Genomic DNA, 9,679 nt, shown 5'->3' with positions numbered 1-9,679 from the left:
ACCACCATGATGTTCATATAAAAAACCCTGTGTCAGAGAACAGAAGAGCCTTTCCCCAGATCTCACTGCATACCACACAAAAGCAAAGCCAGACTTCGGACCCACATTCCCTGCTTTTAAGCCCACTGTTATTTTAGTTACATCAGACTGCTTCTCCACCCATCCCTCAGCTCTCCATTGAACTTTGCTCTGCCCCATGGCCAAGGACTGCTGTCTCATCCCAGCCAACTGCCTCACAGAAGTCATCCCTGGAGATGGGAGGGGCTCGATGAGGGTGGTGGGATGGAGAGAGAGACAGGAAATGGGATGTGGCTCACTCCACCCAAACCTGTCCTCAGAGTGAAAGTCGATGATTCATGGGGTCAATGGTCTCATCTTCGTATCTGAAAGACAGTGTACTTTTTGTCTCCCAAAGCCCTGTGTCTAGGTCGTTTGGGAAGCGCCTTGGAGAGTCAAGAATAAAATTGCAGGTCAAACCATGGACGACTGGAAAAGTCGGCTTGTAGTCAAGAGCATGCTTCCCCATTTCACCATGGTGGGAGATCGTCAGGAGCCCAGAAAGCTCCAGGAATCGGTCAGACAATGGGCGATGGGGGAGGGGGGGGGTTTGAATGCTTCTTATCTTAAACTTGAACGTAAAATGTTGTCGACTGAAAAAAAAAATGCACAGCCTAAAAGTTGAGAATGATGTGTTATTCTGCGGACTTTCTGAGGACTTCAAGCTCGGGAGACAGCCTCTCAGATCGCTTTGAGGGACTGCTCCGAAGAGGTAAGGGAGAAGCCAGGACATATAGGAGTTTTGGCAACAAAGACCAGGTAGTTAGACCATCAAAAGATGACTGTTAATTAAAGAAAACCAGATATCTCAAGTCAAGGAATTTAGCACTTTTCTATGTTTGGGAATGTGCAAATTTAATGGGCGGGCTCATTGAAATCACTCCTTTCACATGCACCTTAGCTCTCTAGGGCCAGTGTCCTGTCCTTTGCCAACCTGAGTCCCCTCAGGGCTCACTGTCAGAGATGGCTGTGTAGTGGCTTGATGGCTGCAACCTCCTTTGTTTACTGATATGGCGAGCAACATTTTTCATTCACAAAGTGTTATTGAAATTCTCTGTGCAAACTTGATGGCAAGGAACCAACCCAAAATGTAAGGAACTGTAATCTGACCTAGAAAAGATCTAGGCGATGAGCTGACCTTGGCCCTTGATGAGTTTCTGGAATAGCAGGAGATAGCATCCAAGGCTCCATCTGGGTTTCCAGTCCGGCTATCTCTGCACTGCACCCCTTCAACTAGAGAGGAAAGATGAAAGGGGGGGGGAAGCCTCTTTTTTTTCTTAATAGAAACCAGGAATGTGGGAATGACAGGCACTAGATGTATTGTGTTAGCTTCCCAGTACCACTGAGAACAGGAAGCCAGTGAATAAGGCACAGCAAGAGATTCCCATTTGACTCTCTAGTCCTCATGTCCCTTTAAAAACTCATCTGACAAATTTCTCCTGTCCTCCCTTGGAACCTAGAGATCATCTATGTGTCAGAAACTCAGAGTTAGGGATTCCAGTGGGAGTCTAGGAGCCAGAATGCTAGAAGGGGCCATGAGAGCCATTGGTTGGATGAATCTGACAGTGAACGCCTCCAACATCGCCAATCTGCTAAGATTAGCTCCGTTAGTAGGAGTTGCAGCAAACACAATGGCTGTTATCTCGGTGTATTAGGTCCACAGAGGAGTGGCTGGCTTAATCTCTGAAATTAAGAGAGCAGAGAGGAAATAGCTCTTATAGAGCCGTGGGTCTGCTTCCTTCCTGTTCAGAGAACTAGGAGCTTGGGGCTCTGAGGTGATGTCATTTCACACAACTAGAGGGCTTGGCTTCTCCCATTCCACGGGCAATCCGCTTTCAGTAAGTCAGCTTTCTGTTGAGTTGAGAATCTTGATACCTGCCCAGGTGATGGGGGGGATTTGTTGAAATCTTGTTTCTGTTTTTTCCCTTGATTGTCTACCACCAACAATGTATTGAGAATGTGGGATCTAGTTGAGTATGTAGACATTTACAAAACTTTGTTTACTGAAGTTCCAGCTTGCACAGAGACAGCGGTCAGATGGGATGGCAGAGTGGGAGAAATTAGTTGGCCAACAGCCTGTCCTCTAAATTGCCAGCCCTTCCATCAGTCATCTCTCAAAGGCGATCTCTACCCTCCATCCTAATTACCCTTTGTAGTTCTTGCCTCTCAGCGGTCAACAACTGAGTCAGTGAAGGGAAACCTCTTGGCAGTGCCTCCAGAGTCCATGGTCAGTTTCAGTATGGTTTTCAGTTTGCCCATTGTTTTCACACTTGTTTCCATTCCTAGGAGAAAAGAGGGCTGGGTTGTAAGTGCAGGGAATCTCTTCCCCTTCTGCCCATGTGCCCCACCAACACCCTTGTAAAATGTGTGACTAGGTAGTAATTGCTTTGGTTTTGATCAGTATAGATCTCAATGCTAGGAGGGTTTTTCCTAGAACAGGTCCTTGGAGCGCGCGTCCATGCCCTCACACTAGAGAAGCTGCCCTCGATTATGCCATTTCCAGGAGTGGCTTCTCTTGGCAGGTGGCCTTCAGAGCCCTTCATAAGCCTTGCCAAAAATTCACATTCACTGCTTTAGAGTCACACCTTGGACTTGATCAAAATCAGCCCCTCTCCCCCCTCCGTGGCACACATTGTTCTCCACCCATGGCTCTGAACAAGCTGTTTCCGAAATTCCAAGCTGTCCTAGAAGACCAAAGATTTTCCTCAGTCGAGGCAATCTGACAACTATGCCTCAGGTTCCGAAGGCAAGTGTCTCAGATGAGTTCTCTTTGCGGTAAAAACCACATCTGGCTTCTTGGAAGAGGCACCTGGTCTCTGAAGGCCGTGCTGCTGAGGGAGCCCATTCCTTTGGCACACCTGTCAGGTACGCTGTAGAACCAGTTATGGCAGGACTTGGAATGGGAGCAGCAGAAGGAGGTCCTGTGTGGCTGCTGGGCTGGCACTTCCAGGTGGGGCCTGAACTGGACCTCGGCTGTCCCCAGTGCTTGCTGTCCCTCAGATGCTTTGTGACATCCAGGGACGACACCCTGCACCCCAGTCCCAGGAAACTGTGTACCTCTGGAAACACTTCCCTTGTACCACTCTCCCTCCTCCTGCAAGCATCCTCAACATGGAGATCTGACTCAGACATTCAGTTTACCTGGTTCTCTTGCCCTTTCCCAAGAAACAGACCAACAACAACAACAAAAACGAATTTCAAGTCAAGATCTATTAATCAAATTGTATCAGTCCCAGAGGAGAGTTCTTTTAAAGAGTCCTGGGATTTCCATGGGAATAATTGAGAGTCCCCTTGCAGGAAAATATGCATCTGATGGGATGATTGCTCTTGGCCTGAGACCCTAGTCTTGCTTTTGCTCTTAAGTAGCTAGGGGGCTTTGTCCATCCTTTGCCCACCCTGAGGACAAATGTGAAATGAACCAGGAGTATGACTAGCACCTTGACTAGATGCCAGGCACTTGCTAAGCATTTGGGGCACGTTATCAGAGAGGCTAAGCAATTTGACAAAGACACAGCGGTAAGACGTGGCAGAGCTCAGAGTCTGCTTTCTTCACCACTGTGCTCTGCTGCCTCTTAGATCTGAAGCATGTTGAAACCTATGAAGCTCCAAGCACGTATCAGGCAGGAGGGGTCATCATGAGAAAGCTCAGTGCCCTCCCAGCATCCAGCCCAGGTTCATAAGGCATCCAGTCTCTGCAGTTAGTGTATGGAGCTTTAACAGGAGGCAGAACATCTGATTCCTCTTTTTGAAATTAAGATGGCCATTCTTCCCCCAGCTGTGTCGATCATTTACCAGTGCGCTCCAGATGGGAGCGCTTTGGAACCTGCGGGGAATTGGAACTCAGTCTACATGTCACATGTCATCTCTATCTCTGTCTACATTCCCACTACAAGTTGCAAAGATTCTCCATCTCAGAGCAGCCACCTAGTTCATTCATAAGGCAGCTCCAGACAAAATGGAGGCGTTATGGGCATTAGACGTACAGTCAAACGAGGACGGAGACTCTGAGCTCACTGCCCATTTTCTGTGTTTCATCATTGAATGATAGTAAATGACCGACTGTATAGGTTACAATGAGTTGGCCTGCCCAGTCTTCCTTCTGAGCTTCTCAGCCATTCTCCCTCTTTAAGGATGAGGGCACTGAGAGCTGAGCAATCCAGTGACTTGCACAAATAGGCTCATCGAGAAGGTGGGGAGCTATATCAAGGGTCCCCGTTTGGATGGTCCCAAGTGCAGCCTGCTTTTAATCCATGGCACCACCTAAACCACCCCCTCCCCTCTTCTTCTCACCTCTAAATGCAGATGGGGCTGAGGAAGGGGGAGAAGGAGCCCTGAGTGTAACAAGGGATGATTTGGAAAGCTACAGAAATACCGTCCCCATTCTCTCTGTCCCTCTTCTTTAGACTGGCGACCTTAGATACACCCAGTAGGAGGAGGTCCGTTCACCTGTTGCTGTGGTGTGGGACCAGGTTTAGGATTTGTACCCAGCATCCTTGGAAGCACATGTGTTTCCTCGCAAAAAAAGCACATGACTCAATAAGGAGTCCTCCAATGTGATCCCAGAGCTGTAAGTAGCACTTTGGGAGACCGTAAGCAAACTCCTTCTCTCTTGAGGTCAGAGGACCTATCTCCGGCCTCCTGCCTCATTTCCAGGGTCCCTCTGGTGTGCCTAGCCCCGTGCTAGACCCTGGGCTACGGCAGTTCCCAGTCAAGGAAAAAACTATGCCCAGTCTTCCTCCCCTGGGAACAGATGCATCCTATTCTAGTTCTGCTCGTCCTCCGCGGAAACCATGAGGAGAGAATGGCAGAGTGGCTCTCTGCTGCAGGCTCCTTTGTAGACATTCACTCATCTATGCCTGAGACACAAGGATTAGTATTTCCACTTCACCACTGCGGAGACTGAGGGACTTTGCCAGGGTTACACCCTCAGTAGGTTGGAAATTCAGATCTCAAACCCAGGTGCCGGGGCCCCAAAGCCCCTCCTCCTTTGCTGTGTCCCATCCCCAGGTTGGGAGCTCAGAGCCTTCTACAGGCCGGCACGGCTCAGTGGCTCGCGCTAAAGCAGCGAACGAAACAGAGCCCCAGATTGCCTGGACATTTCACTCCGAGAGCAGACAGCCCATCCACAGAGAAAGAGTGGAGGCATCTTTGCTTCCTCCTTGTGGCTCCCTAGAACCTTCTGACCAGCATTGTCCACTGCCCAGCCTGGGAGCCGAGAGCCAGGATAATCAGAACCCTGCAGGGAGGTAGGGACCACCGGACAGGACCTGCGCTGAGTTGTCTAATCAGCTCTCTTGGAAGCCTTGGAGAGGCAGCCCAGTGTCCCCTGCTTCACGCAGGCTGTGGGCCTGGTGCAGGTGCGGGTCTGGCCCCAGGGGAGGGGAGCGACGTGTCTAGCCCTGCTTCTAGAAACCAGCTCCTCAGGGAGGCAGCTGTCCCCGACATATACTGGGATCCTGCATGAGACTCCCCTCTGCCCATGTCAGGGCTTCTGGAAAGACACTGAACAAGGTGTGGTTCAGGGAACATGAACATGGTGGAAACCACCCAGGGTGTTACCACTGTTAACACTTTTTTAAAAATGATCAGAGATTGGCATTGGCTCAGAAGGGCGATGGGAGACGTGTGTCCTTGGAGCTCAGGTAGAAACACAGGGCCCCTGAGGATATCTCAGTCCCATCAACAGCCCCGCCGCCCGGGGAGCACTGGATTGATGGTGGAGCTCTGAGCCTTCTGGGTCAAGGCCTGCAGTGCATCTACGCCGTTCTATTTGGGGATCCTCCCCATGGAGCACGCAGCTGTTCGCTCCCGTTCCTCCCTCCTCCTCCTCCCGCAGTGAGAGCCCTTCCCTGTTCCAGACACCCCGCCAGGCAGAGGCCTCGCCTTCAGCCAGGCTCTTCTACAGGGGCTGCACGCTGCCCAGCCTGCAGGACACCACTGGGCTCTGCATCCGGGTCCTGCCACAATGTGGCAAAGCAGTGACCTGAAAATCTCAGTCTGTTTGAAGGGGAGGATTCTGGGCGGGGAAGTTCTGATTGGCAGCTGGCTTCCATTGGCATCTGGGAGCTAGGCCCTGCCTCTTTCTGAACTTTCAGGAGCCCACGCTGTCCTTGCCTGCGTTCCTGCCCGGCTCCTGCCGCCAGCTTCCTTGACATTAGGCCCAAGGTGACAGGTATCTGAAGCTTGAGCTCCCTGCAGAGGAGGGTGGGCACTGGGACCCCGGGTCGAGGTGGCAGGAGAGCCTGCTGAGCCAATGCTCAGGCACCACCACCGTAGTGGGGCAGCTCTGGGGATGCGGTCCTGGGGCTCCCCAAACTCTGGGCTGGCCTGTGCTGGTGAAGCCCTCCTGCTTTTGTTGAAAACCCTCAGCTTGAGAACGCAGTGTGGCTCTCATGGCAGACAGATCGTCAGGTCCTAAGCTGCCCCTGGGGTGCCTCGTTCAGAACCATGCACTTCTGAGGTTTGGGCTACAGATTTTGATTTCTGCAGTCGACATGGATGAATTTATCAGAACCCTGCCTCCTCCTCCTTTGCCTTTCCTTTCTCTTCATCCTCTTCCTCCTCCCCTCTCAGCAAATCCCCAACCCCAAAGTACCAAAGTTAGAAAGGCAGGCAGGAGCCTCTGGCTGCCAGACTTGACCACTGAGGGGTCCAGACCCAAGACTCCAGCATGGCGGCAGTGCCACGCCCTCCCTCCTGCCTGACCCCCCGCCTGCACCCGTGCACACAAACTTGCCTCTGTCCCTCTCCTGGCTCCCTGTCCCAAGCTGCTTCTCCAGGTCGGCTGCTCCCCAAGGCTGTCAGCTGGCACAGGCGCTCCCGGGACCCTGAGACCTCCTGGCTCAGTACCCGGCACATAGTAAATGCTCAGTAAGCAGTGGCCGCTCTTCCTCTCGGCCAGAAGTTCCCTTCAGAATTGTCCAGGTCACCCCCTTTGTTGAACACAAGAGGCCAATGACACACAAAGGGGAAGGGATGTCCAAGGTCCTTGGGCCAGTTAGCGAATTCATCCCAGTTTTTGAAAAGTGGTTGCCTCTTGGTTGTGTGCTGGAAATAGGAGAGAACAGGATAATTGGCAGGAAACCTTTTGCTCTGGTGCTGATTCAAATCTGCAGATGCCAGCTGAGCCTGGTCACGAGACTAGGCGCTCTGGGGGTCCAGAGATTAGGAGGAAGCAGCCCCGGACTTCAGGGAGCTGCTCTGAGGAGATGGGAACCTCACAGGCCTAACAGGGCGCAGCCTTGAGCTGGGCCAAAGCCTGCAGGCTGGGAGTGGAAGGCGAGGGAGGAGGGTGTGCTTTTGTCTCCTGGACAAGATGTGAATAGTTGAAGGAGGATACAGAGGCTGGAATAGCCAGGCAGATGGGCCTTCGGGACAAGGCGGTGTTCTCTCTCCTGGAACCTGCAATAATAATAACTGTCATTAGTGAAGGTTACCCGTGGCACTGGGGGCTGCCACCTGCCTTGCCCAGTTCAGAAGTGGTCACCTAACTTGTACAATGATGGAAAGCTTGAAGCTTTTCAGCCCCAAAGATGTTGCCTGCCACTGTCGTGAATACTAGACCTAAGTGGCCCCCTGCAGTGTGAGGAGGACAATTTGGAAACAACCCACGTCCCTAGGGGAAGATGCTCAACCTGTGCGGTAGGTCAGGGCTGGGCTAAATCTGGCCCAGAGCTTGTTTTTGTAAATAAAGTTGTATTAGCACAAGCCCCCCACCACCAGGCATGACCATCCTGTCTACTGTAACATCGCAACAGGGACCACAGGGCTGCAAAGCCCAGGATAGTTACTCTTTGGGCCTTTCCAGAAAGTTGCCCCTCCCCTGATCTAGGTTGCTGGGCTTTTGGTTCATTTTTTCCCCAAGGCTGGAGTTTCCTCTAAGAGGTGGGTACTCCCTTCTCTGCCACTTGAGGAACCATCACAGATCCTTGTGTCTTTCCAAGTGTTCTGCTTTGCTGCTCTGCCAAAGCTGGCCAGATGCCCTCACTCTGACCTATCTCTTCTCCAGAGGCCTTGCCTCTGTAACTGTTCCTTGTTCTTCTGGCAACACCTATTTCTCTCTCCCAGCGACATCCGGACAGATGTTATACAAATAGCTCGAGCCAATCTGTCCTCTGTATAAAACCCCCTGCAAAAGACTTCCCACTGCAAACACCTTACATCTACCCCTTTCCCAGGGCCTGCAAGGCCCTTGGAGAGCCATGGCTGTGCACCCAGCACCCTGGCCACCTGCCCGTGCCTGGACCTCGTGAGGAGCTTGCCCCCAGGGCCTCTCCCTTCTGCGCTACAATCTAGAGCGTTCTGCTCCTGATCCTTCTCCTGGCCTGCATTTAGTTGGCCACTTAGATGTCTTCTCCTTCTGGGAGCCACCTGGCCACTCTGCCACATCGCTGCCCCTCAGTCCTCTGAGGGGTGCGGCTCACGCTCCGTTCTGCTGTTTGCTTGCCGTCTGTCCCACTAGAATCCCAGCTCCTTTCCGGTGTAGTTCCCCACTTCTCTCCCTGGCGTGCGCTCATTCCTAGGGGATTTCTGTTCTGGGCGCCCTAGACAGCCCTGCTTTGTACAGTTAGAAGCCTTTGGGGTTTAGAACAATGAACTTGGCCGATATAAAATACCTCCAGGAAGCCAGTCGCCCAAACACCAGCATCTAACATCTGCTTTCTGAGTATATGGCTTCAAAGAGCTCGGTGTACAGTAGCTAACTGCTGTCCATCCGATTTTTTTAAGTCACATGACAGCTAAGGAACTTAGAAATGCCTTGCCCTTTCCTGTAGTTAAATCTGACATAAAATTACTTTATTGGCAGCATTTTAACAAACAAAAATCTCCTGTGTTTTTGCTGGTAATTCAGCTTCAATTTTCTAAGTGAGAAAAAGGTAATTATGAATGATGACAAGGAGACAGTTTTGGGTTTCTGTTAATAACACATTAGGAGTGAGTCTTCTTCCTCTGGCCCAGGCAATGGAGCTTCTTACAGAGAGGGAGAGTGGGAAGGAGGTACTCTGGAGGAACACCCCAACCATCAGCACCACCTTCACTGCCTGCTCCACCATCACCTCACCACCACCAACACCATCACCACTACCACCTCCTCACTGCCACCATCTCCACCATCATCTCTTCCACCTCTGCAACTTCATCCACTGCCACCATCACCACCTCCACCACCCCCACCACCATCTCCACCTCCACCTAGACCGCCACCAGCACCACCACCCCCATGACCACCATCCCCCTGACTTCCGTCATCACCATCACCACCATCACCATCAGTGTCACCTCCACCTCTACCACCACCATGATTATCACCATCATCTGTTCCAGAACTACCACCACCATCACACACACGGAGGCAGGGGAAGGTTGTCAGGCGATAGGACATGTTCCATGATGCACTCACAGACACTCTGCATACAGAGTGAAAGAAAGAAACCTTTTTAGGTTGACATTATTTTCAATAGGATACCTACACTTGTCACTGTGGGCTTTGGGGCTCTGGAACATCAGCATGTATTTATGGTCAAAATTAAATTAGGATTCATTACAAGAAAGGCTAATAGCTCCAAACACTACACCTTTATAAAAAGTAAGTTTGGAAGAGGGATCTTCCACTTCATAAAAG

General features: G+C 51.4%; 1 protein-coding gene across 4 annotated transcripts in view; it reads left to right on the top strand.

Moving 5' to 3' along the window:
* The first annotated feature begins 395 nt into the window (after nucleotides 1–395).
* Nucleotides 396–9,679, top strand: part of MAMLD1 (mastermind like domain containing 1) — a 55,702-nt gene continuing 46,418 nt past the window's right edge. For 2 of the 4 annotated variants that reach the window (XM_032475677.1, XM_032475676.1), the window contains exon 1: nucleotides 396–574. In XM_032475677.1, coding sequence (XP_032331568.1) covers nucleotides 479–574 — 96 coding nt within the window. In that variant the 5' untranslated portion in view covers nucleotides 396–478. The remainder of the gene's footprint in view (nucleotides 575–9,679) is intronic. The other 2 variants (XM_032475675.1, XM_032475674.1) reach the window with 1 other exon arrangement.

Source organism: Camelus ferus, chromosome X (assembly GCF_009834535.1).
Source record: "Camelus ferus isolate YT-003-E chromosome X, BCGSAC_Cfer_1.0, whole genome shotgun sequence".
Lineage (NCBI taxonomy): Eukaryota > Metazoa > Chordata > Mammalia > Artiodactyla > Camelidae > Camelus > Camelus ferus.
The sequence above is the reverse complement of the archived record's forward strand: the minus strand, read 5'-3'. Positions and strand labels throughout refer to the sequence as shown.